Consider the following 22,847-nt stretch of genomic DNA (forward strand, 5'->3'; position numbering starts at 1 on the left):
TGTAGTTGCTGAAGTTGCTGAAGTTGCTGACCTTGTTCGCCACCGGCCGTTGCTTTCCCTCTGAATATTCCACGGTAGAAGAATATTTAGACTTGCACTATCTTTCAGTTCCCAAGGAACCGTTGATACCAAGAAAAGGGAAAAAAGACGAAAAAGAAATCTACAAAATAAGCTCCATGTACTATTTTCGTATTTGACTCCCGACTGTAAAATACCAGTGAAATACAGAGTGGACGGGTCTCACATTGCCAGCCAATCGGGCAGATCGGGCTACCAGTAAAACTCGGCCCCAAATCCACCCGGCCCATGACCGAGAGATATTGTCGGCATTGTAATAGGTTGATATTTACGGGTCTGGAAAATCATCGGTGTATCAAACAGCATTTACCTATAATCAGTCGGTAGAAGTGAAAGTTAACTTTTATCTTCATTTTTAAGAGAATAGACTTGTAAGCTAGGCAACATCTAATAATCCCGTATGCTATAAAGAGTCAGTCTCCATGTTGCAAAGATACAGGGTCTACGGTGTACAACATAGTGGCGTGGGTCAAATCTAATAGTTGACATATCGAGAACGTGCGAATCGGGTAGCCCCGTTGTAAGGCCCCAGTTACTTTTCTTTCAAAGAACGGTCACAGAGGCGTTTCCTCTTCGGACAACAATGCCGACCTACCTTTTTGGTGTATTCTCGTATTGGCTGAACCTGTCGCATTTAATAATAATTTTATATCTAAAAGGAGAAAATAAATTTTCAATTACATTAAAAATTTTGAAAATTACCGAGGCTGAGACGTTGGAATCTAAGAATACTCCAATACTCCAATACTGGGGCTCTTAGAATTTGATATGGGGTTTGTCTCATCTGCTTATTTTTATCTTGAGCTTCAATGCGACTAGCCTCTTAGCATTTAGCACTTAGCACTTAGCACAGTTGTTATGTGATCATTTCTTTCTCCTTTCCACTTTGATTCCTCCTTTCCAACTCTCATCCCCAGTCCTTCGTTTGTTAGCTCAGCCCGTCTCTCGTTATCTCTTTTTGGCAGACTGCCACCTTTCGACGCCTTTCGATTTACGTGACGTCCAATAGATACCCACACTCCACCGTTATATGGCAATTGAGAGCTACACATCTCCATATCTTTCATAGGGTGTCTCAGCCTTCCAGCCCAGTGGGGATCTCCGCACTGCCCGAGGCGTGCGACTATCACCCAACAGCTCCGAGCAGTCACCAACCATGAGGTGGTTACTCGCCAGCGGACTGGTCTCGCTTTTTGCGACGACTGTCACAGCTTGGCCCTACGACGAGGCTTATCTGGATTACAACCTCAACACAAACAAAGAGGCCAAAAACCCAGCAGAATATTCGGGAACATGGCCTGGCCATGAGGGGAAATATTTTCCCTCCCCGGATAACTGGCGCTTTCCATTTTACTCTCTCTTCTTGGATCGCTTCGTGAATGGCGATCCTACCAATGACAACATAAACGGTACCACATTCGAGCATGATGTCGATCAACGCATTCGCCATGGTGGTGATGTGGCTGGTCTTGTTGATACGCTGGATTATCTCCAAGGAATGGGAATCAAGGTTTGTCTCATCTGTAGTCTTTCAGTTGCAGGAAAATTTATGCTCACAATATCTAGGGTATCTATGTTACAGGTACCTCATTGCTGAACCAGCCGTGGACTTCAGACGGATATGGAGTTGTGGATACAACGCTTCTTGACGCGCATTACGGCACCATCCAGACCTGGCGAGATGCCATCACTGAAATGCACAAGCGCGGCATGTATGTCTTGTTCGACAATACCATTGCGACGTAAGTTATTTCCATATACACAGATCAAAGCGCGGAGCTAACCAATGTATATAGAATGGCCGATTTGATTGGATTTGAAGGCCATCTCAACAAGTCGACTCCATTTTCGGAGAAAGAATACAAAACATTATGGAAGGGCGAACGGCGCTACAAAGACTTTGACATTGGAGTTGGCGACTACAATGCGAGTTGTGACTACCCTCGTTTCTGGTTCGAAAATGGAATGCCTGTGACTGAAGAAGAGACCTCCGGCTTGGTTGGATGTTACAACAGCGACTTCGACCAGTACGGTGACATTGAGGCTTTCGGTGTGTGGCCTGATTGGAAGCGACAACTGGCCAAGTTCGCCTCCGTTCAAGATCGTCTCCGCGAATGGAACCCGAGTGTACGCGAAAGGTTGATCAGGCACTCCTGCATGGTGATCCAGTCTTTGGATATTGATGGTTTCCGTTACGATAAGGGCACCCAAGCTACTGTGGATGCCCTCGGAGATATGTCCGCAGCCTACCGAGAATGCGCGCGGGCAGTCGGGAAGGAAAACTTCTTCATCACTGGCGAAATCACGGGTGGAAATGACTTTGGTTCTATTTACCTCGGAAGGGGTAGGCAGAAGAACCAGTGGCCTTCGTCGTCAAGTGACACAATAAAATTGACAAATGAGTCCTCTCCCCAGTTCTTCTTACGCGAAGCCGGACATGAAGCCATCGACAGTGCAGCCTTCCACTATACTACATATCGTGCCTTGACTCGATTCCTCGGCATGGACGGGCAACTTTCTGCTGGCTTCGATGCGCCCGATGACTGGGTCCAGGGCTGGGACTATATGCTGCGATCAAATGATTTGATTAATGCTAACACCGGCAAGTTCGACCCTCGACACATGTATGGTGCAACGAATCAAGACGTCTTCCGTTGGCCAGCGATTGCCAACGGCACCCATCGACAGTTACTCGGTTCTTTTGTGACTACATTGCTGCTCCCAGGAATCCCACTTCTTCTTTGGGGAGAAGAGCAGAACTTCTATCTATTAGATGCCACTGCGGAGAACTACATTTATGGGCGACAGCCAATGTCGCCTCAAACCTCGTGGAAGACCCATGGCTGCTTCCACTTGACGTCATCCCAGTACTACAAATGGCCCGTTGAAGCTGCTAAACACGGCTGCGAGGACGAGGAAGTTGCTTACGATCATCGTGACCCTTCGCACCCTGTGCGAAATATTCTAAAACATATGTACCACTTGCGCGAACAGTACCCAGTTCTCAACGACGGCTATGCCCTTGGTAATTTGTCAAAAAGAACCGATTGGATTCTCTACCCTGGTTCCAACACAACGGAGACAGAGACCGGAATGTGGTCTGTTAACAGGGACGTCAATACCGCTGTGCAAGATTTGGGATCTCCTGCCGACAACCAACCTGTCTGGCTTGTTTACCAAAACCTCAATGACACAAGGATATACCACTTCGACTGCAACTCCGCAAACGAGAATAAAACACTGACGGCTCCATTTGCAGCCGGCACCACAGTCAAAAATCTTTTCTACCCGTACGATGAGATCAAACTGGAGGAAGGAGTGCGCAAGCTCGGCTTCAATGGGTCGAAAGAGTTCAATGGCTGTGTGAAAAGCATGGAAATGAAGGCATACGAGTTCCGTGCATACGTCCCTCGTTCTGCTTATAAGTCACCTCGGCCGACAATCACCAAATTCACCCCGGGCCATGATTTCCCACTGCTTTCTACCGTTAAGCCTAATCTTCCTGAGGATGTGAAGATTGAGCTTTACTTCTCTGAAGAAATGGTCTGTGACTCGGTGACCAAGGCAATTACCTTGCAGTCATCCACAGAGAGTGGGAAGGTTCCAACTATCAATGACAAAACTGTCGCCTGCGCAAAGATCCCTCCATTGATCCAAACAAATTGGACTGCTGAGATCCCAAGTGTGTGGAAGTGGACAGCAAACCTCACTGGAGTGTACAACGGAGTTCATAAAGTGACTGTCACCAACGTAACTAACTCCGACAAATCCTCATCTACCCACGCTGTTGATCACTTCCTTTTCCGTATCGGCCAGTTTGATAACCCCATGGTGTTCAATTCTGCCAACTACTCAAGCAGTTTGCTCCACAAATACCCGAACAACACCCTTTTCATCCAGCACCACGCCGCTGGTGCTGACAAATACCGCTACTCTACCAATTGGGGGTCGTCATACTCCGACTGGAAAGATTATAGAGGTGGAAATGACACCATTGATAGGCTTGATTGGTCCGGAACGAAGGACCAGGAGTGGGATGGTGACCATTTACGCGTTGAGTACTGGAGTCGTTTCACCGGAAGCAGCGACTACGTGCAGCAAGGTGACGTTGACTGGGATCACCCAGTCCCACGGCGTTTCCCTCACGCTTACTTCAACGGCCCTTACAACCAGTTTGGATTCGACGCGGGCCTCGATAACAGAATCACGCTTGACACTAAAACCGGAGTCTGGTCCTTCCATTTCACGTCCGAATGGCCGGCAGTCGGACAACTGAACATCTGGGGAATTAACCCAGACGGAAAGCCCGATCAAACATGGGTTTTGGGTGACATCGACAATGATACAGTCCTTGACCGAAGTCCTCCATCAGCTCTGAGCGCGACCTTGATCAATATCACAGCTGCACCAGCCAAAGGATATATCTCCCACAAGATCTACCTTGACGATGCATCTCTCCGTTTCTGGCTTGACCCGGTTGGATCTCAGTCCACACAGATTATCATGTTCGTGTTGTTCTGGATCATACCCTTCCTTACCGCTGTAGGCTGCGTGTACATCTTCATGAAGTCGTTCTACAAGGTCAAATTCAACCAGGTCGGTGTGAGTGAGAAACAAAGCTTCATCCCACTGGCACTTTGGAATAAGGTAAAGGACTCTTCCCGTCGTCGCAGGGATGCTTCAAACCCATTGATGCGCTTGGCCAACAAATCCGGCTTCATGCAAAGCACCACCGCTCTGGGCGGAGCTCTTGCGGCCGGCCAGCGACGCATGGTTCTAATTGCCACCATGGAGTACGACATTGAGGATTGGGCTATCAAAATCAAGATCGGTGGTCTCGGTGTCATGGCCCAACTCATGGGTAAGACTCTAGGTCACCAGGACCTGATCTGGGTCGTTCCTTGCGTTGGAGGTGTCGATTACCCAGTGGACCAGCAGGCAGAGCCTATGGAAGTTACTATTCTCGGCAGCCCCTACCAGGTTCAAGTCCAGTACCATGTCTTGAATAATATCACCTACGTCCTACTCGATGCTCCAGTGTTCCGTCAACAGTCGAAGACCGAACCCTACCCTGCTCGTATGGATGATCTTGACAGTGCGGTGTACTATTCAGCATGGAACCAGTGTATTGCGGAAGCTATCAAGCGATTCCCAATTGACGCCTACCATATCAACGATTACCACGGTTCCCTCGCACCTCTTTACCTGCTACCAAGAACTATTCCTGCTTGTCTTTCATTGCACAATGCGGAGTTCCAAGGTCTTTGGCCTATGCGTACTATCAAGGAAAAAGAAGAGGTCTGCTCCGTCTTTAACCTTGACGAAGAGGTCGCTCGTCGTTACGTGCAATTTGGTGAAGTGTTCAACTTGCTGCACGCCGGCGCAAGTTATCTCCGCGTTCACCAAAATGGATTCGGTGCTGTCGGTGTCTCTAAAAAGTACGGAAAACGGTCTTACGCTCGCTACCCTATCTTCTGGGGTCTCCACAAGGTCGGCAATTTGCCTAACCCTGATCCATCTGACGTCGGTGAGTGGACAAAGGAACCCACTAAAGAGCAGGATATTACTGTGGATAAGACATACGAGGCTAGTCGTGGTGAGCTCAAGAGGCAGGCCCAGGAATGGGCCGGCCTCGACCAGAACCCTGATGCCGACCTGCTTGTCTTTGTCGGTCGCTGGTCTATGCAAAAGGGTGTTGATCTCATTGCGGACGCAATGCCTGCTGTTATTGAATCTCGTCCTAACGTGCAATTGATTTGCATTGGCCCCGTTATCGATCTCTACGGTAAATTTGCTGCTCTCAAGCTTGACCACATGATGAAAATCTATCCCGGACGAGTCTTCTCAAAGCCTGAATTCACAGCACTTCCACCATTCATCTTCTCTGGTGCCGAGTTCGCCCTAATCCCATCTCGTGACGAGCCCTTCGGTCTGGTCGCCGTGGAGTTCGGTAGAAAGGGTGCATTAGGTATCGGAGCCCGTGTTGGTGGTCTTGGTCAAATGCCAGGTTGGTGGTACAATGTGGAATCAATCTCGACGTCGCATCTCCTCATGCAATTCAAGCTCGCAATCGAAGCCGCGCTCAATTCCAAGACATCCGTTCGTGCGATGATGCGTGCCAGATCTGCGAAACAGCGTTTCCCCGTTGCTCAATGGGTTGAGGATCTTGAGATCCTGCAATCTACTGCCATTGCCATTCATGAAAAGGTTGCCAAGAACCAGGGTACCAGCACCGCTCGACCTGGCACTTCTTCTGGAATCAGCAGTCTCAGTGGAGCCATGTCGTCTTTGACTCACTTGCCGGGTGGACTACCTTCACCTGGCATGAACTCTCCATTCACACATTCCAGGGACAGCAGCTACTCTTTCAATCAGATGAACAACCTCGCTCCGCAAAAGAAGATCAGCTACAGCGCAGATCCAAGCCCGGACGATGTAGAGAAACCCAAGTCAGGACTGAGTCGTTCTCTCTCCCTGGGTGTCCGCTCAGGCCCTGGTCACGCTGGGCGTCGTCGCAGAAGAGCTGGAGAGGATATTCCAGAAAGTGACGAAAATGGAGCCACTGATGTTGAAGGCGATAGCAGCGACGAGGACACTGCGCATCATATGTATGATGACGATGAATACACCCTCACCCCGGCTCAAGTCGAGGCAGGACGACGAGCGCAAGCTGCTGCTCAAAAGGACCGTTCTCAAGTTACTACGCCTGCTCTAAGCAGACGCGTCAGTCAAGACTCGTTACAGCCCAGGTTCATGGTTCCTTTGGAAAGTCCGGGAAGTCCGGGAACACCACCGAGCGCCGAGAGCCTCCTTCTTCCTCCACAGCCATTTGGCGGGTCGAACCGTTTCAGCAGCGCATCCGTTCTCTCTCTGGACTCCGTTGTTGGCAACAAGACCGACTTCAAGCTGCAGAAGGTTGATCCTTTCTTCACGGATAGCACGGGTGAGTACTACAAGACTTTCGACAAGAAATTAGATGCCTTGAACGCATCCAACTCGGAGTCGCAACTTTGTATCGAAGAGTTCTTGATCAAAAGTGAGCAAGAGTGGTTCAACAAGTTCCGAAATGCCAGACTGGGTCGCAACAAATCTCCCACGCCATCTATTCGCCACTTTTCAAGAAACACCGACACCCCGGATAATATGTACTACAATGATGATATGGCCTCCAACCATAATAGCAACGACGATATCCCTCTGCAAGACGATGAGTTCCTGCTCGGAAAGGACTATGTCCCTCCTACTGGACTTAAGAAATGGATGCAGATCAAGATTGGAGATTGGCCTGTCTACTCCATCTTCCTCGCTCTCGGACAGATCATCGCTGCGAACTCCTACCAGATCACGCTTCTCACAGGTGAAGTTGGTCAAACCGCGGAGAAGTTGTATGCAATTGCCACGATTTACGCCATTACCTCCCTATGCTGGTGGCTCGTGTACCGGTACTTCAAGTCTGTCGTTGTTCTTTCCACTCCGTGGTTCCTGTACGGCTTTGCATTCCTCATGATTGGTTCTGCTCACTTCCAAGGAGATTACTTCAGTCGTGGATGGATCCAAAATGTGGGAACCGGTTTCTACGCGGCGGCTTCTTCCAGTGGATCCATTTTCTTCGCTTCGAACTTCGGTGATGAAGGTGGTGCTCCAGTTGAAACCTGGATTTTCCGCGCCTGTGTTATTCAAGGTATCCAGCAGGCGTACGTTATTGCGCTCTGGTACTGGGGTTCCACCATGACCAAGGCTTCTTCTCAGGGTCTCTTGGACCCTGAGACCAACATCTCCAATACCTGGAAAATGAGGTACGTATCCCTGCACACTTCTCTTTCTAACTCATTTACTAACTTTTGTTCAGTGCGATCTGTTACCCCATCGCCATCTTCCTGTTTGCCGTTGGTGCTCTGTTGGCCATGGGACTTCCAAACTACTACCGCCAGAAACCCGGCAAGGTTCCCTCCTTCTACAAGTCCCTTTTCCGGAGAAAGATCGTCTCTTGGAACTTCGTTGCGGTCATCCTACAGAACTTCTTCCTCAGCGCACCATACGGTCGCAACTGGAGCTGTAAGCTGAATTCCCCTTTCCTCGCACACCTAGAGTACTAACATCCTCCAGTCCTGTGGGGTTCCACCCACACCCACGCATGGCAGATCGTCCTCCTCTGCATTGTCTTCTTCGGCGTTGTCTGGTGTGTATTCCTCTTCGTCGTCAGCAAATTCTCCAAGAAACACAGTTGGTTCCTTCCCGTCTTCGCCTGTGGCCTAGGCGCACCCCGCTTCATCCAAATCTGGTGGGGTGTCTCCGGCATTGGATACTATCTCCCCTGGGTTTCGGGATACACCTCCGGTGCGCTCGTGTCTCGCAGTCTCTGGCTGTGGCTGGGCGTGTTGGATTCCATCCAGGGTCTTGGATTCGGTATCATCCTTTTGCAAACTCTCACTCGAGTCCACATGTGTTTCGCTCTCATTGCATCTCAGGTGCTGGGTTCCATTGCGACTATCTGTGCTCGAGCTTTCGGTCCTAACAATACTGGCCCCGGCCCGATTTCTCCTGACATGACCAAGGGCGTCCATGCCTTGGCTAATGCCTGGTTCTGGGTTGCTTTGGCCTGTCAGTTGTTGATCTGGTAAGTTATTCTTTCACTATCTGTTGAAATGAACTGATCGCTAACATATTCCTGCAGTGCTGGTTTCTTGCTGTTCTTCCGTAAGGAACAACTCGCCAAACCATAAGCTCCCTTCCTTTTTGGAGCATTTCTGTTTCTTGTCATAGAACGGCTACGCCATCACGACGAACATGAATGTCAAATTAATCTCCTTTGCATACATAAAGCATGTTATTCCCTTCATTTGTGATCTATCTTGTTTCTTCTTCCGGCATCTTAATATTAATACATATTATTGTTGTACCGGGTTGTTACTCGGTTGAAAAGTACATAAAGTTCTCGCAGTGGCGAAAGAAAATATATAAGATGCCATTTCCTTGTACAATATTTATCAATGTTACTTTTATTTCCCAATTCAAATGACATAGTCTTTAGTTGGAGCCAAGTCCTGAGGCTAGGGTAGGGTAAGTAGCCCTCGCTGTTCGCACTCCATAAGGTACACTGCCCGACTCCAGACTACTAGGTCTTCATAGACTAACTGATCCATAAATAGTACTGTATTGATTGGTGTAAATATTGAAACGCAAAACGATACCACTCCAACATTCGTTTGAAAGGCGTGGGAAACCCCAGCGGGGGGGAAAAACCACACCTGGAGCTGGACAAAAGGGACAAAGTGAGCGGACCTTTCCAAGATGCCAAGGTCTGGACCAGAAATATGAGTCAAGCAAACAATAAACAGCACCTTGGTATCTAGATAGCTCGCAAATCAGGGGTTATGACCCACTGCTGTCTGATAGACCACCATACACGGCAATGAAAGCAGTAAACAACGGCCCCGGGGTGATTCGGCTGATCACAAAATGCCCATAGCTATCAGACCTCTGCAGCTTGCGAAGTGAATGGTACCAGCCCACTTAGCGACGCCCGAATTAAGGGCGAATTGGGAAGATGCAGCGAGCATTTGTGGTACCGCCATCAACGCCACCGTTATCACCACATCTTCCATCCTTCTGGAGGCCTTCTGTGATGATACTTGCGTATTTCATAGAAATGTGTGAGCGGTTCTTCGTGAAAGCACAGCCTCTGAGTCCGACCGGGATCAGCCTGGCCGAGAACACGTATGGAAGCCACGAGTTGAACGACGCGAAGTTGGGGCTGCAAAGGAAAGTATGGCGTTGGACAGGTTGGCCCTATATAAATCAGTTCTCATGTATCATCAACTGTCGATTATCAATATGCAAAACGTACCGCTCCGTAGAGGTAGACACCATTTGCGCCGCTGTAATGGAAAATGACTGAAAAGAACGAGCTGTCGAAGCAGCCAATGGGATCACAGCCAACATCGCGTTTGTAAAGTGATGTGTAGGCTTCAACATCTGTGATGTTGTACGGGTCCTGGTGCACCTCTGGAGATCGGGCAGCGAGCTCCTTGATCTGGTGAAGACTGAACGGTCCATCTTCGCTTGGTGAGACTGCGCCTGCGTTGCCTTGGTCAAATTCAGGGACTTCGATGGCAGCCACAGTGCTGTCGTTGTCGAGGCCAGCCTCCAATGGCATAGCCTGGGCAATGCCACTGAGGACAGCAGACACAGCTGCGATGATAGGGAGACGCATTTTGTCTGTGATAGGGAAGAGAGGGTGTTTGAAGACAGAGAAATGAAATCTGGATTTCAGGAATTCGCCAAAGGATGGGGCCTTTTATAGACTAACAAGAATCGCTGTTCAATCTCGCCAGTGCCACTCTATCCAACCACATAGCGATATAACAGCAGGTGCGAGATTCTCAAGCTAGACAGACCACATGTACGCCGTGTCCAATCATCCTGATGCTGGAAATTATCTGACATGCCTGTTCAGGCAAAGGCTGAGTGACTTCTGTCTATACAAGTTGAGCTCCACTAGACACACCTATTCAACCAACCGGACACACATGTGTTTCTCTTAGCGTCTTGGACAGGGATCCTACGAGACCTAGCGTATACCCTGTTATTTTCTAAACAATGGCTCTATCATGAGGGGGTGGCGGATGCTGTTACATCGGACTCCGTCTTGGGCAGGTTATTCCCGCTATACTAGGCAACTCCCGCCAGAAATTGGCATTTGCTGATTCATAAATGGAAGGATGTGTGAGAGAACTGGCTCTTGGAAGCTTCATTACATACTATAGCTTAATGCGTGGACACTATGACGATCCGGGAACCAGTCGAAACACAGTCCAAGGGAAAGATGTCCAAACGGGACAATGTCCGCGTTCAAAGGGACATAGAGTGGGGGTTGGCCGACTCAATCCGGTTACTTCTAAGAATTGACGACATTTTACCGGCTGTATCCATGACCACTATCTCCGAAGCAATATCTTCCATCCACCATGCCTACGGCCCCAAATATGCCAAGGATGGCATTGACCAGGGACCGCCCGCAGTACGTGGAAGATTGCTGTCAATATGGGGTTATCCCGTCAGACATTCAATAACAGGGTCGACAACGTTACCAGGCTTGTACAGCCACCAAAATAAGGCCCATTAGGAGTGAACTTTGATACACTAGTGAGGTCATACCTATGCAATTAGGATATGTCAGCAACGTAACCTACTAGAGGACGAGGTGAATCAGGCACCTTTTCAGTTAGCAAGACGCGAATATATCGCTTTATGGACAGTCTTCTAGTATGTAAAATCATGCCCTATAAAGGTGAAAATGAAGGAATTGCAAGATACGGGGTATGAACACAGAATGTGCACCTGGTCAGGCATATTACTGTATGATTAGTTTGTAATTAGCTTGAGATATCACTTAAATATGTCCCCGCTCTAGTAAGAGTTCAATAGATGTAGCTTTCAACCTGAGGATCAAGTTTAAAGATCGTGATTGGCTCAAAATAATCTGGGGCTAATCTCGGAAGAACCTTAAGAGCTACCAACTTAAGACCCGTCGGATCGCCGGTTCAGCGGCAGGGGCCGTTCCCCACGAGAAAATCAGGACAACAGCCAGTGTTCAGTCGTTCAACACACTTTTAGCCAACTAGCAGCAATACCTAAGTATCTAGTAATCTGAAGATAGGTCACCAAGCCAAATGATCTCAAATTGGCGATTATGCATCTAAACAGGAGTACAGTACGAAATTAGACACTAGTAATTTATCTATAATCCGCAATATATTAAACTCAAGCTTATAAGCTCTATACCTATTTAGCACCCACTAGCAGCTCGGCCCCCAGAGACCCTCTATAAGCTCAGCCCCCGGGTGCCATCAAGCAATTTGGCCCCCGGACGCCACGAATTGGAAAAACTGTAAGCGAAACTAATTTTGATTTATCTCTGAGACATTTGCATAGACAAATGGAAGTGGGCCAGAAGACAATCAGCAGGACGAAGTAATCGCTATCGTCGACACTAACTAGTGCAATCGTGACAATTTCTAGTGTGTTAGCGTAGGAAAATTTGGACTGAACGGTTCATGTTACGCATTCCCGTTTAGATGAGCAAACTGAGCAATGCTCACACTTCCGTCCTCACGGCCGCTTCTCAGACGTGGAATCTACATATCAATCCCTCTATTCATTTTGTTCCTGTTCGGTCTCAGCCACTTTGTCCATCAACCACAATACGCATTTCCCCGCGATGTATCCTCCCAGCAAAAATCACCATACTACTCCAAAGGAGGGCCTCGCCATTATTCATGGGAGAATAGGCCTTTCTTCCCACCACTTATCAATGCAGACGGAAACCTGACAGCCTCCGATCTCTGTGCAAACTTTTCCACCCACCTATTAGACCGTATCCAAGTCATCCTCAAAACAGGCGCTGGCGAACCCGAGAAGAACAAGGCACATCTTGCTACCGTTACTTCCTGCATAACCAACCTCATTGTCGTCTCCGATCACGACGAGATTATAGGCCAGCATCACTTCATTGATGTACTCGACGACCTCCCTCCAGAATATGCCTCAGACAATCCAGATTTCGCGACATACCATGCCCAGAAGCAGGCCCATTCACAAGGTGAATCAGTTGGCTATTCACAGGAAGGCTGGCGACTTGACCGCTTCAAGTTCTTGCCTATGGTTGAGAAGGCGTATGAGATGCGCCCACATGCCGAGTGGTATGTCTTCATCGAAGCAGACGTCTATTACTTCTGGGACACGTTGTTCCGCATCCTCGATCAGCTCGATCCCTCCATGATGCATTATATAGGGTCACCAGTCCCAGGAGCTCACGGTCGATCTTTTGCGTATGGTGGTGCAGGCTTTGTTTTGTCAACGGGTGTAATGAAACGCTTGGTTGGCGACTCCAGTGACTCGCGGCTTAGTGTCAAATATATGGACTGGGCTAAAAAGGACTGCTGTGGTGATGCCGTTCTTGGTTATGCAATTCTGGATAAGACTGGTGTCAAGGTGGAAGGTCTTTATCCTACGTTTGCTGGTGATGATCTCGCGTCTCTTAAAGTGAATCAGGAGAGGTGGTGTGTTCCGCTGCTTGCGCTTCATAGAATGTCCCCGGAACAGACAACGGCACTGTGGGAATGGGAGCGAACTAGGCCGTATAATGAGGTATTTGCTGTCCGTTCTGTGTATATGTCCCTTACTAAAGATGTTAGAAACCATTTCTTCACTCGTCGCTTCTCGCATATACCCACTCTCATCTCCGAGATGGGTCAACTCGAAACTTCTGGGATAACCACTCGGATATTAATAGACCAGAGGGTTCCCCTGATCATTCTTCCGCTGCGGCATGCGGCACTGCCTGTGCTGCGGACTCGAAGTGCATGCAGTTTTCTTATTCTTCCAAACAGTGTCGATTTGGGAATTCGATACAGATGGGAAAGTCTATGCCTGACAATGAAGATTTCATATCTGGTTGGGACATTGATAAAATGACAAAATTGGGGTTCAGAATAGACGCAGACTTTAGCGACTCATGTAGGGAGGCTTCTTGGCTTAAGCCTACCATTCAATAATCATCATGTAATAGATTTAATATATCAATAGAGCAATAGACAATCTCATTTACTATACGTCCAGTGGAACAAAGATATCCCCCCAGACTTGTGTAGCAGAGTAGCATGCAAAGCCAGCAGTTTGAAGATCTCGCTACACCCTAACAATATTCTATTGCTAAATCTCGCTATTCCTAATTCTATGCCTGCATGTCCATGGCAAGGAACTCTCATGTGCATGGCTCGACATTGTGTTTCGCAACCGAGTTCATGAGAAGGGCGACAATTAATCCGTATAGTCCTTTGCATGTATTAGCTTCCCACTCGTATTTCTAGATAAGACCTCATTCTCACCAAGAACTTCAGCAAAGATAAGTATCAGAATCATACCGACATACAGTCTTGGCTGCTGAGCTATTCCACGAACTCCAGCATCACCAACGACACCAATAGCGAAACTAGAATCACAAAGGATGACCTTAGCTACACCTCAGGACTTATCTATTACGCACGTAACTTACCCAGATGCTAATCCGGTAAGGCCAACGGAGAGACCTATACAAAGCTGCAATAAGCCTGTATACAAGGGCAGATTCTGCTTTAGATCATTTGCCACAAGAACAGAAACGACTAGGCCGTAGATCGCGATAATGCCAGCCATGACAACGGGGACTATATCTAAACCACGTGGAGATTAGCGTCGTATCTTTAATAAAAATGACAAATCCTTCTATGAACTGGCATTGGGTGTTACATACTCTTTATAACTAAGTCGGGTCGTAGGACAGCCGTCGAGCATACGCCAACGCCGGACTTGGCAGTTCCGTAGGCAGCACCGAAGGAAGTGAAGACTATTGCGCAGACGCAGCCCATAGAGCCGACAAATGGCTAGGAATCACAAAGTTAGTCATTTAGATTGGGGCAGTAAGTTTAGACATAGTGAGGTTTAGTTGGTGCTTAGGTCCCCACGTGTGAATATCCAAGATGGTTGGCAAACTCACGGAATACACAGGACTAAGAGGAGATTTAGTATATATCAAATGCAGGAAATTAAATTGTAGAGAGCCATGCAGTAGAAAGGGATCAGAAGGCACTGCCAGCTCGAGGTTTACTTACCAGAATTCCGAAACCATTATTCAACTTGACTTGATTATTCGCTTGAAGTGGACAACCAGATGTCAGAACACAAGAAATCAATGAACAAATTCTATGTTGCCGCAAGTAACCAAGAGGAGAACTTGAGTAGCACAGTTAGGTGGCCCAAGTGAGACATAATATCTCCAGCTTAGTCTACCGGGGGCCAACGCTAGCAGGGCCCACCTGAGCAGTCGACGGCCCCAGCGTGCTAGTGTGATTACTCCCCTGTTTTCGTATTTTTACCATTGTGACCATGGAGTCCAAATATTCAAAATGTGCTTCCCCATACTTCTGTGTAGGTGCTGGAAGTGGTGTGACTGGGTTACCTGGTATGAGGTTGAAGGACTGCAAACCCAGAGTTCACCAAGCAAACCTCCATTAGGCGAGAAGTGGATGGAATTTTGAATCACATTTGAAGTCTCCATCGCCGTTAAGGTTATCGCACGTGGAGGAAGTGATACAGGGTTCTCTCGAGTGGGACCATTTTCTATATTGAATCCGGCCCCATCCATAGAGGGGCCAAGATGACCCATCTTCGATCACTAACTGCATGTAATATTAAATAACAATTCCTTAGATTTGTCTCACTCCAGGCGTTGAACCTATGACTGCACAAATCATCAATTGAATATTCCCACTATACAAATCATCAAAACGAGCACATTCCTAGCTTTGATATCCTTGTTAATTACTGCGAATTAACTATGTACATAGTAGACTCTCAACCCCTTTAAAATTACATCTCGAGCGTATTTTAATAGCTTCACGAGTAATTTACGCCGCGAAATAGGGTCTTGCGACAAACCCCCCTTTGAAGGTCGTTGTGCAAAGCCCTTTTCAGCCTTTTCTTTTGCCGTCGACCCATAAGACTACTAAGGATAGAAAGTTGAAGTGGAAGGAACGGTGGACCGCACATCACGTGGTTCATTCCCTCCTTCCCAAACAACAAGTCGTAGGGTCGATATAATGCACTTTAAGGATCTCCTTTCGCCCTTCGGGGCATAGTGTGACGCTGAAAATATACAGAGAAGATTAGCTTGGCCCCTGCACTAAGGATGACACGCTCAATCAAAGAGAAGTTAGCAATTTTTTTTTTCTTTACATGTCCTTTTTTGAGGGTATACAGAAGTGGGTCCCATTTTAGAATGTTTAATTGGCTATTACGCTTTTAGGACATCACGTGACAGTATCCACTCATGGACGTCGTGGGTTCGAATCCGAATCTGCGCAGTCTTAATTGGTCTATTATGTGGGTCTATTCATTCACTGACATGCCATCTTTAATCTTCCTTCTCTAACGTTTGTCGTAAGAAGTTTACCTAGTAATTCAAGTATATTTATTTTCCTATCAGTCTCAATTCAGACATCAAGGAGATAGATAGTCAGGCATCTAGGCATCAAGTTTGCCTGGGGAGTTTTGTCACGTGACCCCTCCACCGCTGCGAAGTCATTCTTCCTCACTCTTCCTCCTATTCTTTTTATCTTAATCCTCTTCTTCTTGACACAAACCATAATCGACCTGAAGAAGAAGTAAATGAACTCACTGCTCTACTGAACTTATCGAATAACTTCAGGAATCGGTGCGACCAAGTCCCAGATTCCAAACGCCAAGACGCTTTTAGTGGATATATACTTTTTCAGTATAAGGTCCATGAAGAATGGCAAGACTATCTGGGAGCTCAAAATGACAGTTCTAATTGGAAGTCGAAAGTTTGAATCAATATGGTTTCCTTTACTTTTGTTTTCCAAACAGTTAAGCTGACTAGGGGGCCGCGCAGTGTGAAGGATGAGAAAGAGCTTGAATTCAGAGTGTTGGATCTCATTTTTTCTTGTTTTTCTATAATAGCATTATATTCTTAATACGAACATGTTAAAATGAGGTTATCAGTTATTTCAAGAGGTAAAAGTACAAGTTACAGTTCTGGCCCCCAGATCGCCCCAAGATCCGCCCCACACTATGTAGCCTGTCAGTGGATCGCGATCGTCAACTCTAAAGCTACTTTGTAGTTCGGGCATTTAGAAGTCTCAGTAACAGGTAGAGGCCAGGCTGATCTGGACTTAGTATAAATGGAATCTAGTACAAAAATTAAGATTATCTTTTTGATTTTATAATCAAAAACCAGCTGTGAGCCTCTGCCCACTGCCAGTCACAAGTTTATATAAGTTCCCCATGAAACACCGTATCATTTCTTCGATGCTCTATCACCGGTAGTAGGCACCGGCTTCGCCAGTCGCAGACACCAACATAGCGCATATTCAAGCGGAAGCAACAAGATAAGAACTCTATTGAAGCGGTAGGACAGTGTAACCGTAAAGATCGCCACAACCGCATCGAGCCAGTAATGATTTGCCGTAGCGACGATAACACTGAGCACGAGAATCGGGTAACATATAGCTAGCGCCAAAAAGCCAAACTCGGTCAGGCGAGACTTCTGCGTCGGCTTGCGTTGGAGTCGCTGCAGGAATCCCGAGTGGTGGAGGAAGGTGCACCCAATCACAAAGGCATATGTAAAGTGTAGACTGGGCATGGCAGCGAATTGATTCACGGATTTTCCACCGACCCAGATGCTTTCGGCGTTTCCTTGGCGCACGGTGTCGTAAAATCCGTATGATTCTGGGAGGAGTCGGGGTGGCATGAGGGGGTAGACGCAGAATACCAAGAAGGCGGCGAGGTTTCCGAGTGTCATTGTGCGTCGTGCTATGGCGAAGGAGGCGTGGTTCTTGGCGACGTAGTAGTACCAGGAGAGGAATCTGGTTTTGGTTAATTGATTGTGTTGGAGATGTATCGCGTCATGGGTACTCACAGTACTGTTCCGGGAATATGAATTAGTGAATAAATGCGATTGAACATAGTCAGAATCGATGGGTGATTGTGGATGAAAAAGGATTGGAAATCGGATTCGTTGATCGGGAATATCCAAGAAGCGGTTTTATGTTCGAAGTCGAGGACGTCGACGGCATGGCCTCGTGCTACTGCGACAACGCCGATGTCGGCGGGGGAGAGCCACTGCGCTGTGGCTTTGGTCACGGAATAGAACAGGTAGTTCATGATCCAGTAGAACATCTCGACCAAGAAAGGAAGTTTCTGTAGGATTCTGCTGTGGATGTGGTGCGCCCAGCGAGAGGAGTCCCGATTCTCGATATTGATCCCGTATACATTTTCGGATTTGGTATGTAGATCGTCGGTGAGATGAGGTTCGTTCAAATGGGCATTTCCTTCTTCTAGAAGTGTGTATTGGCTTTTGCTGGAGTCTCTGCGACGGTTCACAATCAACGACCCAACCATAATACCCACGACCACCTGTTGAGATTAGCACATGTTTAGCAAAGCACGTGGGTTGAACTTACAATAGGCTCAAGCCATGCGTGCGACGCTAACTGGGGTTTTCCCAGGTCCGGTGTATCTGCCCGAATAACAAGTTCCATATTTGCAGTTGAAAAAGATAAGGAGAAAAGACTCCCCAAACTGGAGAAAGCAATGAAGCAAAATCCAAAATCAAGACATGAAAGGGGGAAAAAGCAAGTCGCGTGCCTTGAAAATGTGCCAATTATGCATAATATACAATACCGATGTAATAAATATACGAGTACGGGATCTTGGAAAGGGTCGGAATAGAATCCCGAGTGGAGATCATATTAGGCTTGAAGAACTGGGTCCCTACGGAGTACACACTGTCTATTTACCATTTACCATAGTTATCTCTCTACACTTCTGAACATTTCAGAAATCTAGTCCAGGGTGAAAAGCACAAAGGAAAAGCCGCCAAGGCTGGGAATCAAAGCAAGGGAGAAGCCTATCGCTTAGAATAGTGTCGAGTGGTTTAAAATATGCGCCTTCCCCCCTGTGAACGCGAAGAATGGAGTCTGGACCTATCATGTCTCGCTATCCAAGAATTGTGCCTTGGCAATCTGATATACTCAGCTGAATAGATCTAGCCTCAACTGTATAAATAAGACACGGACAAACCGCTATCCGAAGCCTATCCGAAGAAGCCGCCGTACTCGTATATAGCAACATCTAACCTTAAGATTAGAATATGCTTTTTAGTGTCTTTTGCACCAAATCAAATGTGTTTCAAAGATTAGACTAGTCTGGACAGGCCCAGCGCCATTCCCAGATTTGCTATCGTATGTTGTACAAGTTGGAAACCAGACCAAGGTAATGTTGGCAATTATGGATACAATATATCCAATCATGCCGATCCCTTCAACGCTGAGTGGAGTGATAAAATAATCAAGTCTTGGGAGATTTTCAACCTCGGCTTCAAATTTTTATGCAAACTGGAATTGCGGATACTCCCATATCGAATTGATATGAAAAAAGCGAAAACTTTTACCTTTTACTCCGTATAGTGAACCCATAGAATGATTAGGATTCGTGAAGAACCCCATAGTTACCCATAGTTATAATCTACGTCCAATCACCATCTAGTAGTCCACTACTTGGCGCTATACGTATGCGAAACTTTCACGTGCAGATTATCCACTTTTTATGCAATTTAGTCTCATCTGAATGGTGCCATCAATGGGCAGATCAGGGCCTTTTGTTCCGCTTAGTAACATTATGCAAACAAAACAAATTTTGAGGTGATAGTCCGAGTATAGGAGTTTTAGGAGTTGGTGAATATTGTCACACCATGTTTCGTATTCGCTCACCGGTATCGGCAGACCCGGTTAGATAGACTTTAACATAGGTCTACGGACTCGCAATGTCCAAAGCCCAATTGTATATCGTCATGGTCAAAAAGTGTGATGTGAGCGTTATCTTTAGAAACCACCATAGAAGAAAAAGACTGTGAGAGGAGGGAATGCTTTGTTGACAATCACTATGTTTCAAATTGGTCGTCAGCGCGCTTCAGAGATCGACATCATACATAACTTAATGTTGTTCTATTTATGGTTGTGTACGTTGAAATTAGGGTTGAAACTAGGGTCGAGGCTAGCACTCCAGGGCCTGCACTCGCACTAGTTAGTAGTTAGCACTAACACCGGGGGCCTTAGGCAGCAAGGCTTTCAATTCTTGTATCCGACAACTTGAAGACACTGCCTATCTATTAAGAAATAATCGTATCGAATGTGATCATCCTATACTAGGCTTTAGGGCTGCAGGTTTTCAAGGTTATAGAACACCCGGTTGGAATGAGGCATGTCCATTTTTATAGTCTCTATACCAACTCCCTTCGTGAATATACCAAGCTAGGTAATTCTGACCAATCTATATAGATGAGAACGAGTGCTGTGACCATTTATAAGCAGATATAATAATTCTTCGTTGCAGGGGTCGATATCACCCCCATAAATATGTACATAATTTATAGTTGTAGTTCCCAAGCCCTACATCGCACCTGCTTCATTTCAAAATTGCACTGATAGCAATGTCATATGTATACCCCACGGATTCTAACTCTTCTCCAAATCACCAGCCTCGTACAAAATACCCATTCGCTTCCAACCTTCCATCATGAAACCCTTCCACGACACACGGGGATCAGGGGAACACTGGGACTACGGGAAGCTCGCCATTGCCACAGCCTCCACTCTCGGAGTCATCACCCTCGGGGCCCTCATATACTTACTAGTCTGGTACATTAAACGAAGACTCCGCACCCAACGACTTCACCAGGAAAGTCATGAGAATGACCAGTTCGACCAGTCCGCAGTATCCCTAGCCGAGGACACAAGCAGAACCCTAGATGACTTCCTCATGAAGGATATCCAGCCTGAACGAAGCTCAATCATGTTCAACAGAAGCCGGTCTCCGTCTATCAGCATCGTCATTGAAGACGCAGACACTATCCGCTGCAAGTCTTCACTTCGGCCTTACCTCATACAATATGATACAACTTCTTCATCCAATACAAGCACCTCACAGACCCTAACCCAGGAATCGAGTCCCGATGAACCGCGGTCAGACCAGACTCAGTGGAGCAGCTCGGGACAGCGTTCATCAAGCACAACCCCAAGAGCGTCCACCTCGTCATCCATCATCCCAACATCAGAATCGTCCCAAATCTGGACTACAACTACCGGCACATCGGAGCAGACTCAGAGCAGCTCGGGACATCGTTCCTCAACTTCAACTCACAGAGCATCTATCTCCTCATCTGTCGTTCCAACAGCCGGATCCTCTCAGATCTGGACTACCACTTCTGCTGGGACCGAGACGTTTTCGCTCATAAGTCAATCCTCAAATTCCCATCAAAGTCCAACTAGTCCAATTGCAGCCCGCAACTCGCAGGTATTTACACGTCGATCGAATGCTGCTTTTGGTGCATCGAGTCGTCCGTCCAGTGTCTTGCAGGCTGCATCTCGCATGTTCAATGAGGCGGAGGCTGCTCGGATGGGTTACTCGAGGAATTTTGGATCTGTTGGGTCGATGACTCCCACTCCGCCTGTTTCGCCGGTGTTGGTGGACGTTGCTGAGAATGATTTGCCGCCATGGTCCTCTGTTCCCCCGGCCCCTTTTCCTTTTAGTCAGCCGTGACCGCTCATGGCATACAGTTTGTTGCTGACTTGGTCTTGCTTTTTCTTTGCAGTTTCGAACCCGGGGGAAAGATTGGGATATATTCACATTGCACTTGTGACTAGGGGACTGTCGGTCTTTTATTCCCCCTTACTGTTAATGTCTGGAAGGTTATGTTCTTGGACTTGATTTCTTTTTGCTGACACCTCTTATCCATCATGTATAGTTTCCTGGTTTTTTCAATGCTAATTTTTGGATCAATCCACTGCTCAGTTGCATGTTAATCCAACCTAGAAGGTGGGAAATGCTAAGTTGGAACCGCATCAAATATCAGCTATTATACAGGAAGATGAGTTGCTAGAGCACTATCCTCAACAACGTTTTACGAAAGCATAGGAATAGTATGTTGAAGAGCTGGAAGAGAATTCTAACAATATTTAATTGCCAGTCGTTTGACCTGGAAGAATTGAATGAGTGATATAGAAGTAATACCCAAGAGACTGGGTTCATGGACTGATCGTGTTGGTTCCATCTCCGTTTCTGGCGCAGACTGAGTCTTCATATTTCGAATACTGTTCCCAGCCGGTGTTCCTCCTTTCCTCCGCTATCATAGCTTCCGTCACAAACATGGAGGATCCACCTCCGAGATCTAAAAAGGACCATCACTGATACCAGGAATATCAGTAAACAAATGATGTCTCTCCATAGTGGCAGCAGCTCTAGCATGCCGATCCGCCTTGGTATTCCACTCCCTCGGGATCCTCCAGAACTGCACAGTCAACCCCCTCTCCTGCCACATTTCCACCTCCCCAAGGAGACACTCCCAAAGATCCCGATTCCGAACCGGTTCCCCAGCAGTGGTAACCCAACTCCACGTCAACCATTCCCAAATCCAGCTCGTAATACCATAAACCACATATTCCGAGTCCGTAGCAATAACCAACCGAGTGAATCCCTCCGCAGCCCAGTCCCGATATCGCAGCGCTGCAATAACAGCGCGCAGCTCGGCGCGGTTGTTTGTCAGCGTGTGCTGTTGACCAGTCGGTCCTTTGTACTCGAGAGCGAAACGGGCGAATCCAGATGTGGAATCGTTGAAGACGAAGGAACAGCCTGCTTTGGCGTTTATTCTGCCGTTGTCGTAGCATGCTCCATCGGTGTAGATGAGGAAGTCTGTCTCGATGGAGCGGTTGTCGGGGGTTTTACGGATGAATCGGTGGACTCGCTCTCTCATTGTCACTTTGGGACAATGGGGGAATAATGATTGTGGGGTGTCGTTTGGGTTTGGGGGTTTGAATTCTGTGGGGATGATGCGGCCGCTGCCGACTCGGAGTTCTGTGTATAATCTTGGTGGTATGTAGCCTGCGAAGATTGGTCTAGGGTTTGGTTGGAAGGACATGGTTAAATAAGTTGGGACTTGGGGATATAGTCAGTCAATATGCATTCTTTGTATAAGGCAAGAAACATACCTTCAAACGCTGAGTTCAGTACAGATATGAACATGCAAGAATTCGAGAGGACGAAACAAAAGGAAGGACAGGGCTATAGTATTGCTCCTTCCCTATTTGTCCAGGATGCCTGAGGCCAAGAAGCCAATGATCATGATATTTCATTGAATACATAGTGAGCTACAGAAA

General features: G+C 47.2%; 6 protein-coding genes across 6 annotated transcripts; 3 read left to right on the plus strand and 3 right to left on the minus strand.

Annotated features, from left to right (window-relative positions):
• Window positions 1-1,234: 1,234 nt before the first annotated feature.
• Window positions 1,235-8,801, plus strand: PGRI_033530 (Glycosyl transferase, family 1; the record flags this gene model as incomplete). Its single annotated transcript, XM_040791066.1, has 6 exons — window positions 1,235-1,588; window positions 1,645-1,820; window positions 1,875-7,874; window positions 7,928-8,133; window positions 8,185-8,695; window positions 8,753-8,801. The coding sequence occupies 6 exons, from the start codon at window positions 1,235-1,237 to the stop codon at window positions 8,799-8,801; spliced, it is 7,296 nt and encodes a 2,431-aa protein (XP_040644122.1).
• Window positions 8,802-9,606: 805 nt separating this feature from the next.
• PGRI_033540 (uncharacterized protein) lies at window positions 9,607-10,291 on the minus strand (the record flags this gene model as incomplete). The annotated part of the gene is made up of 2 exons (XM_040791067.1): window positions 9,607-9,867; window positions 9,926-10,291. The coding sequence occupies 2 exons, from the start codon at window positions 10,289-10,291 to the stop codon at window positions 9,607-9,609; spliced, it is 627 nt and encodes a 208-aa protein (XP_040644123.1).
• A 1,880-nt stretch (window positions 10,292-12,171) lies between these two features.
• On the plus strand, window positions 12,172-13,214 carry PGRI_033550 (uncharacterized protein; the record flags this gene model as incomplete). Its single annotated transcript, XM_040791068.1, has 2 exons — window positions 12,172-13,122; window positions 13,167-13,214. 2 exons carry the CDS (start codon window positions 12,172-12,174, stop codon window positions 13,212-13,214), a joined length of 999 nt encoding a protein of 332 aa, XP_040644124.1.
• Window positions 13,215-16,933: 3,719 nt separating this feature from the next.
• On the minus strand, window positions 16,934-18,176 carry PGRI_033560 (phosphatase PAP2 family protein; the record flags this gene model as incomplete). Its single annotated transcript, XM_040791069.1, has 3 exons — window positions 16,934-17,501; window positions 17,555-18,051; window positions 18,099-18,176. The coding sequence occupies 3 exons, from the start codon at window positions 18,174-18,176 to the stop codon at window positions 16,934-16,936; spliced, it is 1,143 nt and encodes a 380-aa protein (XP_040644125.1).
• A 2,035-nt stretch (window positions 18,177-20,211) lies between these two features.
• PGRI_033570 (uncharacterized protein) lies at window positions 20,212-21,234 on the plus strand (the record flags this gene model as incomplete). Its single annotated transcript, XM_040791070.1, has 1 exon — window positions 20,212-21,234. The coding sequence occupies one exon, from the start codon at window positions 20,212-20,214 to the stop codon at window positions 21,232-21,234; it is 1,023 nt and encodes a 340-aa protein (XP_040644126.1).
• Window positions 21,235-21,862: 628 nt separating this feature from the next.
• On the minus strand, window positions 21,863-22,609 carry PGRI_033580 (uncharacterized protein; the record flags this gene model as incomplete). The annotated part of the gene is made up of 1 exon (XM_040791071.1): window positions 21,863-22,609. One exon carries the CDS (start codon window positions 22,607-22,609, stop codon window positions 21,863-21,865), a length of 747 nt encoding a protein of 248 aa, XP_040644127.1.
• Between the last annotated feature and the right edge of the window lie 238 nt (window positions 22,610-22,847).

This window comes from Penicillium griseofulvum (genome assembly GCF_001561935.1).
Source record: "Penicillium griseofulvum strain PG3 chromosome Unknown contig_85, whole genome shotgun sequence".
In the NCBI taxonomy this organism is placed as follows: Eukaryota; Fungi; Ascomycota; class Eurotiomycetes; order Eurotiales; family Aspergillaceae; genus Penicillium; species Penicillium griseofulvum.